The sequence below is a fragment of the Poromitra crassiceps genome, assembly GCF_964638095.1.
Source record: "Poromitra crassiceps genome assembly, chromosome: 7".
In the NCBI taxonomy this organism is placed as follows: Eukaryota; Metazoa; Chordata; class Actinopteri; order Beryciformes; family Melamphaidae; genus Poromitra; species Poromitra crassiceps.
Window position 1 is genome coordinate 13,180,560 of NC_139628.1, and position 13,546 is coordinate 13,194,105.

General features: G+C 43.5%; 1 protein-coding gene across 1 annotated transcript in view; it reads left to right on the top strand.

Annotated features, from left to right (window-relative positions):
• LOC310779424 (P2X purinoceptor 4-like) overlaps positions 1 to 8,179 on the top strand; it is a gene marked incomplete at both ends in the record, with an annotated part of 43,486 nt that extends 35,307 nt beyond the window's left edge. The window contains 3 exons of the mRNA XM_083639956.1: positions 3,495 to 3,596; positions 6,996 to 7,103; positions 7,595 to 8,179. Of these exons, the coding sequence (XP_083496082.1) occupies positions 3,495 to 3,596; positions 6,996 to 7,103; positions 7,595 to 8,179 (795 nt within the window). The remainder of the gene's footprint in view (positions 1 to 3,494; positions 3,597 to 6,995; positions 7,104 to 7,594) is intronic.
• Between the last annotated feature and the right edge of the window lie 5,367 nt (positions 8,180 to 13,546).

Consider the following 13,546-nt stretch of genomic DNA (forward strand, 5'->3'; position numbering starts at 1 on the left):
CTCTTTATGCATCAAGTCAAGTCTCAAGTCTTCTTTTCATGCATCAGGTCAAGTCGCAGGTCTTCTCTTCATGCATCAAGTCAAGTCTCAAGTCTTCTCTTCATGCATCAAGTCAAGTCTCAAGTCTTCTTTTCATGCATCAAGTCAAGTCTCAAGTCTTCTCTTCATGCATCAAGTCAAGTCTCAAGTCTTCTCTTCATGCATCAAGTCAAGTCTCAAGTCTTCTCTTCATGCATCAAGTCAAGTCTCAGGTCTTCTCTACATGCATCAAGTCAAGTCTCAGTTCTTCTCTTCATGCATCAAGTCCAGTCTCAGGTCTTCTCTTCATGCATCAGGTCAAGTCGCAGGTCTTCTCTTCATGCATCAAGTCAAGTCTCAAGTCTTCTCTTCATGCATCAAGTCAAGTCTCAAGTCTTCTTTTCATGCATCAGGTCAAGTCGCAGGTCTTCTCTTCATGCATCAAGTCAAGTCTCAAGTCTTCTCTTCATGCATCAAGTCAAGTCTCAAGTCTTCTTTTCATGCATCAAGTCAAGTCTCAAGTCTTCTCTTCATGCATCAAGTCAAGTCTCAAGTCTTCTCTTCATGCATCAGGTCAAGTCGCAGGTCTTCTCTTCATGCATCAAGGGGCGGCTTTAGCTCAGGAGGTAGAGCGGGTCGGCCAATGACGCAAGGGTTGGCGGTTCGATCCCCGCTCCCTCCCAGCTGCTGTCGTTGTGTCCTTGGGCAAGACACTTAACCCTCCTTGCTCCCGATGGTGTGTAGGCACCCTGCGTGGCAGCTTGCCGCCATTGGTGTATGAATGGGTGAATGTAGACTATCTACTGATTGTAAAGCGCTTTGGATAAAAGCGCTATATAAGTCAAGTCAAGTCAAGTTTATTTGTATAGCACATTTCATACACAGAGGCAATTCAAAGTGCTTCACATAAAATGGTTGACAGGAAAATAAAAGAAAAGAGGAGAGTAAAACGGACATTTAAAAGCATCACAACAAAACTTTAAAAAAAAGAGTATAAAAAGTGTATTACAGGAAAATAAACGAAAAGAAGAAATAAAATGGACATTTAAAAGCATCACAACAAAACTTTAAAAAAGAGAGTATAAAAAAGTGCAATAGGCAGCAGGCGCAGCAGTTGCAGAAAGAGCTAAAACTTATAGAGGACTCATTGGGTTTGCATAGTAGCTGTCAGCAGTTAAAAGCGACGGTAAACATAAAAGTCTTTAGTCTATTTTTAAAAGTAAGTAAGGTTGGGGCAGATCTAAGGTCTTCAGGCAATTTGTTCCAGCTAGCAGAAGCATAGTGGGTAAATGCAGCCTTCCCATGATTTGATTTGATCCTAGGGACAGTTAATAAGCTGGACCCTGTTGACCTAAGAGTTCTAGACGGTTCGTAGCGTGGGAGCAATTCAGCTATGTATTTTGGGCCTAGGCCATTAAGTGATTTATAGACTAATAACAGTATTTTAAAATCTATTCTCTGACACACTGGCAACCAATGTAAGGACTTAAGAACTGGAGTGATATGATCAGCTTTCTTAGTCTTCGTTAGTACTCTAGCAGCAGCATTCTGAATGAGTTGAAGTTGCCTAAGTTCTTTTTTGGAGAGACCAGAAAAAAGGCTATTGCAGTAGTCTAACCTACTATAAATGAAGGCGTGAATTAGTTTTTCTAGATCCTGTCTGGACATGTATCCCCTAATTCTTGCTATATTTTTAAGATGATAAAAAGCAGATTTTCTAATTGACTTAATGTGGGAGTTAAAGTTGAGATCGGAATCAATAATAACTCCAAGATTTTTGACTTGATCCTTAGGCTTCAGGGATCGAGACTCAAGGCATGCAGTGATTTTAAGCCTTTGTTCTTTGGGGCCAAACACGATCACCTCAGTTTTGTCTTTGTTGAGCTGTAGGAAATTCTGGCACATCCAGTTATTTATTTGATCAATGCACTGGCACAATGATTCTATGGGGGCATAGTCAGCTGAGGAAAGAGTTATATACAACTGAGTGTCGTCTGCATAGTTATGATAGGCTACTTTGTTTTTTTTTAAATGCAGGCCATTTACCATTTACCATCAAGTCAAGTCTCAGGTCTTCTCTACATGCATCAAGTCAAGTATCAGGTCTTCTCTTCATGCATCGAGTGAAGTCTCAAGTCTTCTCTTCATGCATCAAGTCAAGTCTCAAGTCTTCTCTTCATGCATCAAGTCAAGTCTCAGGTCTTCTCTTCATGCATCAAGTCAAGTCTCAGGTCTTCTCTACATGCATCAAGTCAAGTATCAGCTCTTCACTTCATGCATCAAGTCAAGTCTCAGGTCTTCTCTACATGCATCAAGTCAAGTATCAGGTCTTCTCTACATGCATCAAGTCTCAAGTCTTCTCTTCATGCATCAAGTCCAGTCTCAGGTCTTCTCTTCATGCATCAAGTCAAGTCTCAGGTCTTCTCTACATGCATCAAGTCCAGTCTCAGGTCTTCTCTTCATGCATCAAGTCAAGTCTCAGGTCTTCTGTTCTTCTCTTCATGCATCAAGTCAAGTCTCAGGTCTTCTCTACATACATCGAGTCAAGTCTCAGGTCTTCTCTTCATGCATGAAGTCAAGTCTCAAGTCTTCTCTTCATGCATCAAGTCAAGTCTCAAGTCTTCTTTTCATGCATCAAGTCAAGTCTCAGGTCTTCTCTTCATGCATCAAGTCAAGTCTCAGGTCTTCTCTTCATGCATCAAGTCAAGTCTCAGGTCTTCTTTTCATGCATCAAGTCAAGTCTCAGGTCTTCTCTTCATGCATCAAGTCAAGTCTCAGGTCTTCTCTTCATGCATCAAGTCAAGTCTCAGGTCTTCTCTTCATGCATCAAGTCAAGTCTCAAGTCTTCTCTTCATGCATCAAGTCAAGTCTCAGGTCTTCTCTTCATGCATCAAGTCAAGTCTCAGGTCTTCTCTTCATGCATCAAGTCAAGTCTCAGGTCTTCTCTTCATGCATCAAGTCAAGTCTCAGGTCTTCTCTTCATGCATCAAGTCAAGTCTCAGGTCTTCTCTTCATGCATCAAGTCAAGTCTCAGGTCTTCTCTTCATGCATCAAGTCAAGTCTCAGGTCTTCTCTACATGCATCAAGTCAAGTCTCAGGTCTTCTCTTCATGCATCAAGTCAAGTCTCAAGAGACTCAAATCGTGACTCGAGTCCCAACTGAAATTCACTGTTTTCTGTCTGCCTGCCTGCCTGCCTGCCTGTCTATCTGCCTGCCTTTCTGTCTGCCTGCCTGCCTGTCTCTCTGTTTGTCTGTCTGTCTGTCTGCCTGCCTTTCTGTCTGTGTGTCTGTCTGCCTGCCTGTATGTTTGCCTACCTGTCTGTCTGTCTGTCTGTCTGTCTGTCTGACTGTCTGCCTGCTTGTCTGTTTGTCTGTCTGTCTGTCTGCCTGTCTGTCTGTCTGTCTGCCTGTCTGTCTGTCTGTCTGTCTGTCTGTCTGTCTGTCTGTCTGCCTGTCTGTCTGTCTGTCTTCCTCAGACCACTGTGTTGATCGACTACTACTGCTACTACTGCTACTCTGCTGAGGCCAGACAGAACTACGCTGAGAGGAAGGTGGAGTCGCTCCAGGACAAACAGCAGGTGACAGATGATTTGATGGACGTAGAAAAACATGGACGTAGCCTCGGTCACATCACCCATTGGTTTGTGGACTCACGATTTGAAGCCGCCAGTTTGGCGTTGTGACCGTCGCCATCTTGGATATTTGGAGCCAGAAGCAGCTAGCGTAAGAGCAGGGGTTTCCCCCAGAGCCACAGCACCACCTGCTATTGGTCCATGATCAGCGAGGTGTGCGATCACTGGACAGACGACAAAGTCTGTAAAGTCTTCTGTATGCTGTTAGTATTTCCCCAGTTTCTGCACAGAGATAATTACATTTCTAATCACATCTTTACACTGATTTGAGACCTTCAGGGCTCTATAATCACAATCCACTTGATTCAGCAGTGACACTAAAGGGACAGGAATAATTCTAGGTAGCATTGGAGCAGGTGCATATAGCCATGTAGTGACTACTGTAGGGGTCCGTTAGACCCAGAGGTGCTAGAAGTACACAAATTCCCCACTTAAGTACTATTTTAAAAATATACTAGAAGTTGAAATACTATTTGAAATCCTTTACTCAAGTCAAAGAATCAAAGTATGTTAATGATCCTCCTGATATGTAAATGTGTGTTTGAATGCTGGTGTCTTCTCTGCAGTGCATCCTCTCTGTGTCCTTTATGCTGGTGTCTTCTCTGCAGTGCATCCTCTCTGTGTTCTTTATGCTGGTGTCTTCTTCTCTGCAGTGCATCCTCTCTGTGTCCTTTATGCTGGTGTCTTCTCTGCAGTGCATCCTCTCTGTGTTCTTTATGCTGGTGTCTTCTTCTCTGCAGTGCATCCTCTCTGTGTCCTTTATGCTGGTGTCTTCTCTGCAGTGCATCCTCTCTGTGTTCTTTATGCTGGTGTCTTCTTCTCTGCAGTGCATCCTCTATGTGTCCTTTATGCTGGTGTCTTCTTCTCTGCAGTGCATCCTCTCTGTGTTCTTTATGCTGGTGTCTTCTCTGCAGTGCATCCTCTCTGTGTCCTTTATGCTTGTGTCTTCTTCTCTGCAGTGCATCCTCTCTGTGTCCTTTATGCTGGTGTCTTCTCTGCAGTGCATCCTATCTGTGTCCTTTATGCTGGTGTCTTCTCTGCAGTGCATCCTCTCTGTGTCCTTTATGCTGGTGTCTTCTCTGCAGTGCATCCTCTCTATGTCCTTTATGCTGGTGTCTTCTCTGCAGTGCATCCTCTCTGTGTCCTTTATGCTGGTGTCTTCTTCTCTGCAGTGCATCCTATCTGTGTCCTTTATGCTGGTGTCTTCTTCTCTGCAGTACATCCTCTCTGTGTCCTTTATGCTGGTGTCTTCTCTGCAGTGCATCCTATCTGTGTCCTTTATGCTGGTGTCTTCTCTGCAGTGCATCCTCTCTGTGTCCTTTATGCTGGTGTCTTCTTCTCTGCAGTATATCCTCTCTGTGTCCTTTATGCTGGTGTCTTCTCTGCAGTTTATCCTCTCTGTGTCCTTTATGCTGGTGTCTTCTCTGCAGTGCATCCTCTCTGTGTTCTTTATGCTGGTGTCTTCTCTGCAGTGCATCCTCTCTGTGTCCTTTATGCTTGTGTCTTCTTCTCTGCAGTGCATCCTCTCTGTGTCCTTTATGCTGGTGTCTTCTCTGCAGTGCATCCTCTCTGTGTCCTTTATGCTGGTGTCTTCTTCTCTGCAGTGCATCCTCTCTGTGTCCTTTATGCTGGTGTCTTCTTCTCTGCAGTGCATCCTCTCTCTGTCCTTTATGCTGGTGTCTTCTCTGCAGTGCATCCTCTCTGTGTCCTTTATGCTGGTGTCTTCTCTGCAGTGCATCCTCTCTGTGTCCTTTATGCTGGCGTCTTCTCTGCAGTGCATCCTCTCTGTGTCCTTTATGCTGGTGTCTTCTTCTCTGCAGTGCATCCTCTCTGTGTCCTTTATGCTGGTGTCTTCTCTGCAGTGCATCCTCTCTGTGTCCTTTATGCTGGTGTCTTCTTCTCTGCAGTACATCTGTGTCCTTTATGCTGGTGTCTTCTCTGCAGTGCATCCTCTCTGTGTCCTTTATGCTGGTGTCTTCTCTGCAGTGCATCCTCTCTGTGTCCTTTATGCTGGTGTCTTCTCTGCAGTGCATCCTCTCTGTGTCCTTTATGCTGGTGTCTTCTTCTCTGCAGTGCATCCTCTCTGTGTCCTTTATGCTGGTGTCTTCTTCTCTGCAGTGCATCCTCTCTGTATCCTTTATGCTGGTGTCTTCTTCTCTGCAGTGCATCCTCTCTGTGTCCTTTATGCTGGTGTCTTCTCTGTAGTGCATCCTCTCTGTGTCCTTTATGCTGGTGTCTTCTTCTCTGCAGTGCATCCTCTCTGTATCCTTTATGCTGGTGTCTTCTTCTCTGCAGTGCATCCTCTCTGTGTCCTTTATGCTGGTGTCTTCTTCTCTGCAGTGCATCCTCTCTGTGTCCTTTATGCTGGTGTCTTCTTCTCTGCAGTGCATCCTCTCTGTGTCCTTTATGCTGGTGTCTTCTCTGCAGTGCATCCTCTCTGTGTCCTTTATGCTGGTGTCTTCTCTGCAGTGCATCCTCTCTGTGTCCTTTATGCTGGTGTCTTCTCTGCAGTGCATCCTCTCTGTGTCCTTTATGCTGGTGTCTTCTTCTCTGCAGTGCATCCTCTCTGTGTCCTTTATGCTGGTGTCTTCTCTGCAGTGCATCCTCTCTGTGTCCTTTATGCTGGTGTCTTCTTCTCTGCAGTACATCCTCTCTGTGTCCTTTATGCTGGTGTCTTCTTCTCTGCAGTGCATCCTCTCTGTGTCCTTTATGCTGGTGTCTTCTCTGAAGTGCATCCTCTCTGTGTCCTTTATGCTGGTGTCTTCTGTGCAGTGTATCCTCTCTGTGTCCTTTATACTGGTGTCTTCTCTGCAGTGCATCCTCTCTGTGTCCTTTATGCTGGTGTCTTCTTCTCTGTAGGGCATCCTCTCTGTGTCCTTTATGCTGGTGTCTTCTTCTCTGAAGTGCATCCTCTCTGTGTCCTTTATGCTGGTGTCTTCTCCTCTGCAGTGCATCGTCTCTGTGTCCTTTATGCTGGTGTCTTCTTCTCTGCAGTGCATCCTCTCTGTGTCCTTTATGCTGGTGTCTTCTCTGCAGTGCATCCTCTCTGTGTCCTTTATGCTGGTGTCTTCTCTGCAGTGCATCCTCTCTGTGTCCTTTATGCTGGTGTCTTCTTCTCTGCAGTGCATCCTCTCTGTGTCCTTTATGCTGGTGTCTTCTTCTCTGCAGTGCATCCTCTCTGTGTCCTTTATGCTGGTGTCTTCTCTGCAGTGCATCCTCTCTGTGTCCTTTATGCTGGTGGCTTCTTCTTTGCAGTGCAACCTCTCTGTGTCCTTTATGCTGGTGTCTTCTTCTCTGCAGTGCATCCTCTCTGTGTCCTTTATGCTGGTGTCTTCTTCTCTGCAGTGCATCCTCTCTGTGTCCTTCGTGGATGAGCAACAGATCCGGCTGGTGAAGAGATCACAGAAGAAAAGTTTACAAGATGTGGAGCCACTGTCCGTACAGCCCAGCAAGGTCAGCTGCTGGCATTACAGAGGTTTCTTAGATGTGCTACATCTCGACATGGTGACAATGTCTGGTGACAATGTTAAGACTCACTATAGAGGCTTGTTTTGCTGTTTTTAACATATTTACCTCCAGAAAAAAGTAACAAGGATTGAAGCATTTACAGTTTTGAATGTGCAATGAATTTAGGCCTGAACACACAGGTTCACAGACAGACACAGACTTATAATGTATAAAATGTTTTACGTAAAACTTGGATTAATAACCCGGGCTTTTAGTTGCTTCAATCACTGAACTCAACCGGCCTATATTTGAGACAGGCTTTTAATTCCTTTGGCACAAAACTCTTGCTCAGAAAATACTATCAAATTGTTTCTTTAAACCAGTAGTAATATTATTATTCAAATTAAAGTTAATTGAAGTTTTACGGTATTTTTATTTTAGTTTGGGAAAACTAAACGTTGTCACAGATGAGGACTGTGTATTCTTGCTGTCAGCAGGAGGACACAGGACACCTGGGAGCCATGGTGTGTGTGCTACAGGAGGACATGGACCAGCAAGCCCAGAGTGTCCCCGAACCTAAGACCAGCCCCAACCCCGACCCGGCCCCCAGCTCGGTCCCTCCAGCCTGGTGCCGGTGCTCCTGCTGCACTTCCTCCGCTCTCCCCCAGGAGGCGCTGTGCTGCAGGTGGCGGGCCGGCCCCTGCATCACCTCCTCTCCTCTGTTTGAGCGTCTGGTGCTGCTGCGCCCCCTGCTGGAGGCCGTGCTCCTGTACCGGGACCCTCTGTCTCCCCCGGCCGGGGAGCTCCGTGGCCGGGCAGCTGCCCTGCGTCACTGCGCCTACATCCAGTACACAGCCTGGAGGTTTGGGGTCCCGCCCGCCAACACCACGCCAGCCCTCCCCAGCTGCTGCATGCAGAGGATCAGGGAGGAGTACCCTGACCCAGACGGGCAGTACAGCGGCTTCAGGCCGGAGAGGACCACCGGCCAGTTTCAAGCAATTGAACTGGAAAGCGGCCACTCAGCAGATTTACCCAGAGCCATTGAAGAGAGAGTCACGCCAACAGAAGTCCAAAATGCTTGATCCTCACATCACTCACGTAGCTGAGCTCCATTCTAGCTGGTTCCAAGTATAGTTCCAGGAAGTATGCGGTGGGCCGTTTGAATGCATAAAATAATGCTGATAATATACAATTAGATTCTTTAAACATCTTACCCTTTCAAAGTACATCACAAATGGTTCATTCTGCTGCAACTCCACAGCTCTCCTTAATCCAGAAGCTTACTTCCGGGAACTGTTGCGAGGTGCTAGGTAAAACAATTAAATAAATAAAAATCCTTTGGATTGAACAGAGATGCTATAGCTCAAAACTCTGGATTTACATAATTTGAATAAGAATTAGCCAATCAGAGTCCAGTATTTTGACAACTTAGTCTTCACATGAATTCAGTTTCACTCATTCAGTTAAACTTTCAGCTAAACTACATTGATCTACAAAGAACATTATTCTGATCGTGAGATGGAGTAAAACAGAAAACAAAATATTGATCATTGTTTGTATTTTATAATATTGTTCATTTAATCTCACCAAAATATAGCCTAATCCATAATCGTATATCTGAGAGACATAATGTTTAAATTATTTGGTTATGATGTGTTACTGTAGGTCCACTAGCAAGCTAACAAATTAGCTCATATTTTGGGCTAATTCAGAATATAGAAATGTCTCTTTCCTCCATGCATTATTCCATTGGTCCAGGCCATTATAAACTCAGAGATGGCTCATATCATTTGGGAAATCTCAACACAGGCATAATAATTATTTCTTCCATTTTCTACTCAAAGACAAATTGGAGGTACGAACAAAAATTGAACGGCCCCAAGAATTTGAGAAGCAGATGTTTTTTTTTCTCAGAATGTGATTGGTTTTGGCCCTGCAACCGTCATGGCCTTTTGCAAAATATTGCACTTTTTCAACTTTTTGTCAAAGCATCATGGGAATTGTTTGTGTTTGTTTGTGTGTTTTCTTAGAAGGCCCTTATTGGCAAGCTACCATCTTCTCTTACATTCTTGCTGGATTGATCCTTTGGATCACATCACACTCACTAATGGTAAATGTTCTGCATTTATATAGAGCTTTTATCCAAATCGCTTTACAGTCAGTAGGTACATTCATCCATTCACACACCGATGACGGCCAGCTGCCACGCAGGGTTCTGGCACACCAACAGGAGCAATTTGGGGTTCAGTGTCTTGTCCAAGGACACTTTGACATGCAGACTGGAGGAGCCGGGAATCGAACCACCGACCTCTTTTATCCAAAGCGATTAGTGGACGACCCGCTCTCTACCTCCAGCCGCCCCTAATGATTGGGTTTGGCTAGAACTCCCTAGAGTTAGTATTACTGAGCTTAACTGCTTTTTGTTTTTATGCCCCGCCCACCTGGAACTCTATACAGAGCACCCTGAAAATCAATACTTTGGTATCCCTTGGGCATTTAAAATAAATGATTTCTAAATATTTCTATTTGCACTAATTTATTTAGATTTTTTTTTTATGGATTTCCTATTATTTTTTATACTTTTAAGTTACTTTTATCTTTTATTAACTGTACTTATATATTTGTTATTTGATTGTTTCTTTGATCTTGTATCTTTTATACTATAATTTGTATCTTGTTTTAGTCGACATTGTAAATGAGTTTAAATAAAGGTAATGTGTTTCTTTGATATGCACCTCTCCTATTGGTATTTTTGTAAAGATTCAAAGCTATGATGTTTGTACATGAATACTTTGCAATAATAATAATAATGATAATAATAATAATAAGAGCTGCCAGCAGCATTGAACCCACCTATGCACATCGTGGTCTGCCACAGTCACGGCCTCGTGTTGCCGTGGCCCTCTTCTTATAAGTGAATATTGGCATGTAGATGTCTTCAAGCCATGGGTCTCATCAAACATGTGAAGTTTGGGGCAGATTTGACCATGTTTTGCCAGTAGGTAAAACAAAGGTAATATAACATTTCAACTTCCTCATCTGTGGTGTGTAGAGGCGGTCACATGCTGCCCCCTGCTGGCTGCTTACTGTCACTGCTCAGCTTATTGGCCCCTGAATAGGAAACTGGGTAGGAGCAGATCAAACTGTAAAAAGGCTTTACAACAATGAATAGAAACACAATGAAGAATAGAAATGAACAGTAAAAACACAATACAGATGATTTTCTCTAGACTGGAAGAGTCCTCACTGTCTTAGAGGAGTGTAGCACCTTAGAGCTACACTGCTGAGAAACTAAACTGCCAGGATCCAGATTCCAGCACAATCCAGAGAACCTGAAGGCCTCTTCAGTTGTTTCATGTATAGTGTGTGGTGATGCAAATGAACAACAAATTCTTTGGTACAGTGGCGTAGGCAGAAATCAGATTTTGGATGGGCCACCACAAAAGAGGATGGGCCAACAATATCAAATTTTGTCAACAGTAGAGAAATCCACTATGCAACACAATCTATGACAGCTACAACTTGTAAGAAATGTTTCATGGAAGAAATGATCAGTAAACTAGTGAAAGAAAGAACATTGAAACACTCTTGCCATCATGTTCAGGAATGGATTACAAACCAATTCTGATCTGAATAACAATAATTACATCAAAAAACATTGATTAATCTCTTGTACTACTGTACAAATCATCTCACCACTAGAGGGTGCTGTAAGTAGAAAAAAGGACAGACAAACTGACTAAACAGTGACAATTTTACTTTTCAACATTCTGCATTCCAAAGGCAAAACAATAACAGCAAAACACTGCCAATACAACATAGACTAACCAACATAGTCTCTAAAGGTTGTATCCGGCTAAAATATAGGCAGAATCTACAGTGCACTGCACTATGTAATGAACCATTTTACACAACATGGAAACGTAACATAAACCCAAACAGCAGAGGTGTTACCATACTGCATGAAACAGCATATATCATCAGAAAGAAATGGCATAATATCCATGGCATGAGTAACACACACACACACACACACACACACACACACACACACGCTTCTTGCTTCAGTACCATGGTCAGCTCCTGAGTAGTCTCAACACCAGACCCATGAGAGTTCTTACGCTGATACACTACGTTACTGCATGCTGCAGAGCGCTCTCTGGGTCTGGGACACTTTCCCTCAGAGGGCTGGTTATGGGAGGGAACCGTTCACTTGGCCGGTCATGTGCCAGTGATGGCTTCAGTTCTCTCCAATCAGTAAAGACTTTGCGATCAGACAACACGAGAGGCGCAGCCCATTTTTTTAACCCCTCTCTCATCGGTGCTACGACCTGTCACTCATTCAATTTCACCCCGCCTTCAAAACCAGCAGTGGCTGTGAAGTGGCACAGACTCACTTATGTAGTATGCAGAGCACAGCGATTCAACATAATATTTGAGTGTGGGGAGAGACTATCTCCTGAGTAACAACAGCAGTGTATTCATGACACTACACTGTGTGGGGAGAGACTCCTGAGTAACAACAGCAGTGTATCCATGACACTACACTGTGTGGGGAGAGACTATCTCCTGAGTAACAACAGCAGTGTATTCATGACACTACACTGTGTGGGGAGAGACTATCTCCTGAGTAACAACAGCAGTGTATTCATGACACTACACTGTGTGGGGAGAGACTATCCTCTGAGTAACAACAACAGTGTCTTCATGACACTACACTGTGTGTCAGCTGTTGCTTCACTATGCTCAGCTCATGAGCATAACAGCAAATCTGCAAGCAGCCGTTGACACAAATCAGCACTAAAACTAATCAAAGAATGAAAACATGCAGCCGAGCATGAATTAAGAAACAACACACTCCTTCATTTCTATTAAATCAACCACACATAGAATGAAATCTGATTGAAATGTTGCTTCTGTGTGGGGGAAATGAGCAACTCTTAAAATAAACAATCAGTGATCCCTGAATCAGATTTGTGATTTGAGATGAAAGGACTCACAACTTCTAAAACAACAGGACATTTTTGGTTTATTTTAGGGCATTCATTACATTACATGATGTCACACACACACACACACACACACACACACACACACACACACACACACACACACACACACACACACACACACACACACACACACACACGCTGTGTCAAAGGAACAATACATGGGTTCATGGTAGAGCCTGCACACACACACACACACACACACACACACACACACACACACACACACACACACACACACACGTTGTGTCAAAGGAACAATACATGGGTTCATGGTAGAGCCTGCACACACACACACACACACACACACACACACACACACACACACACACACACACGTTGTGTCAAAAGAACAATAAATGGTTCATGGTAGAGCCTGCACACACACACACACACACACACACACACACACACACACACACACACACACACACACACACACACACGTTGTGTCAAAGGAACAATACATGGGTTCATGGTAGAGCCTGCACACACACACACACACACACACACACACACACACACACGTGTCAAAAGAACAATAAATGGTTCATGGTAGAGCCTGCACACACACACACACACACACACACACACACACACGTTGTGTCAAAGGAACAATACATGGGTTCATGGTAGAGCCTGCACACACACACACACACACACACACACACACACACACACACACACACACACACACACACACACACACACACACACACACGTTGTGTCAAAAGAACAATAAATGGGTTCATGGTAAAAAGGAAGGAACTCACAACTTATAAAACAACAGAACAAGAAACAATATTGTTTATTTTAGGGTAATTATTACATTACATGATGTCATTTAGCAGATGCTTCTGTCCAAAGCAACGTTCAATATGTACATTTTGTCAACAATAAGTATTGTTCATCATTTAGAGAAAACTTTCATTCTGAGAAACAAACAAAAGTAGATCAAATGCAAAATAAAACAAAGTTGCAAAATAAAGATATTTGAACCTCAACAAGACTTAAGACTAACAAGAAGACCTTGATTCTGTCTCATTAATTCATTTTCACAATAAAATGATCATGTTCTTACACCTGTGTTGTTGAAACCCTGTTCAGTTTCCCAACACGAACACTGACTGATGGATCATGTTTGTTATTTACAGTAAAATGAGTAAAAACACATGAAAATACAAACATTGTTATTGTCTAAGGTGTGTGTGTGTGTGTGTGTGTGTGTGTGTGTGTGTGTGTGTGTGTGTGTGTGTGTGTGTGTGTGTGTGTGTGTGTGATCCTGTACAGAGTGAAGCATCATCTCAGCAGCTGTGTTTAGTCAGCAGTGTGTTTCTCTCTCACTCATCTATCTGACACAGAGTCACTGAGCCATCAAACTCAAGCCCCAACTTAAAGGTAAGTGTGTTTAAGGACTGATTATCAAAGTTGTTCAGAAAC